We start from the raw sequence: 1,373 nt of genomic DNA on the forward strand, positions 1-1,373 counted from the left end.
AAGAAACAGATTTATTTTCAGAATTTTAAAAGAAACAGATTTATTACACAACCTACCATTGAGATTACCAACAGAAAGTAAGAGAATAAAAAAGGTTACCACTTAATCTTCATAATCCCCAGCATTCTCCAGCAAGTAGTTGACTGCCAATTCCTCATTACGGTCACATGCCAAAAAAGCCTCGATGACAAGGGCTCTGTCAAAACCCATAGCTTCAAGCTGTAGAATAGAGTAAAATACTCAATAATATAAAACTAAACACAAAAAATAAAGCAGTGATAGAGGATGATTGGCCGTACACGTTCAAGAATCTGCTGCTCTGCTGGTGTAACACTAATTGCATGGGGCATGTCTTGCTCAGCTGACTCAAACAGATCCCTGTAACACCATAGAAAAAGTCATCATCATCACCGAAGAAAAGGATGGGTAACATCAGCAACAAAAATGCTGGATATCTTAGAGAATGAAAGCAGATAGAAGTTTGATATACAGAGATATGCAATTGGAGATCCGACCCTCGATGCTTAGCAGGTGACCTATCACATCCTTGAACTGATTTAAGAAAACACAATTTCAAGTTTCCAACTGAATCCAGCAAACACATGCTTCCAACTAAATCCAGCAAACACACAATCATAAAACTTCTACTCCCCCACAATCTTATGAAGCCACAAAGGTTACAATCATGCTTCAAAAGGGCTAACAGCACTAGTAACCCAAATTTCAAGTTTCCAACTGATAACAACAGTATACACATGCCTAAAAAGTACATTCTATCATGATGTTATAAAGCCAATGGCTAGCCAGTGATGCAGTAGCATCATCATGCCAGGACCAGTATGACCCGATCCGAAAACCCAGACCTAGACAAACCTGGTCCAAACCGGGATTATGGTCCAATAGGGGTTGGTAGGGGATAGATAGCCTTCTAATCTTTTATTTTGGATTAGCTACTAGGGGATTAGATTGAGTTGTCAGTTGCCCATTTTAAGAGTAGTTTCTATATTGTAAGAAGTTCTATTTTCTTTATGGGAAAAAGAAAGCTGTCTGCGTCGCCCAGACACGCGCATGCAAAATTATTGCCCCACCCACCCCCCCCCCAGTGAAATAAAAAATCCCCAGAGTGTTGATGCCCCCACGCAGGTGCAGCGGCCACGTGACCAGGCAGAGATCTCTTGCCCTTTCTTTATATCAGTCATATACACCCAAGGTTACACAGAGTTGAATTGAAAATTGAAGAGAATTTTACCTCAAGGGTGTGTGTGTGTGTGTGTGTGTGTTGGTACCTCCTCCTCTTCCCTCTCATTTCCCCAGTTGGACTCCTTACCTTAGGTGAGTCTCCTCTGTCTCACCTTTCCTCTTCCCCCTCCCCC

General features: G+C 41.7%; 1 protein-coding gene across 3 annotated transcripts in view; it reads right to left on the reverse strand.

Annotated features, from left to right (window-relative positions):
- The window catches only part of LOC122076959 (ubiquitin receptor RAD23b-like), a 16,261-nt gene that overhangs the window by 963 nt on the left and 13,925 nt on the right, over positions 1-1,373 (reverse strand). For all 3 annotated transcript variants that reach the window (XM_042642634.1, XM_042642633.1, XM_042642632.1), the window contains 2 exons: positions 300-378; positions 100-219 (listed from right to left, as the gene is read on the reverse strand). In XM_042642634.1, coding sequence (XP_042498568.1) covers positions 103-219; positions 300-378 — 196 coding nt within the window. In that variant the 3' untranslated portion in view covers positions 100-102. The remainder of the gene's footprint in view (positions 1-99; positions 220-299; positions 379-1,373) is intronic.

Source organism: Macadamia integrifolia, chromosome 4 (assembly GCF_013358625.1).
Source record: "Macadamia integrifolia cultivar HAES 741 chromosome 4, SCU_Mint_v3, whole genome shotgun sequence".
Taxonomy (NCBI): Eukaryota; Viridiplantae; Streptophyta; class Magnoliopsida; order Proteales; family Proteaceae; genus Macadamia; species Macadamia integrifolia.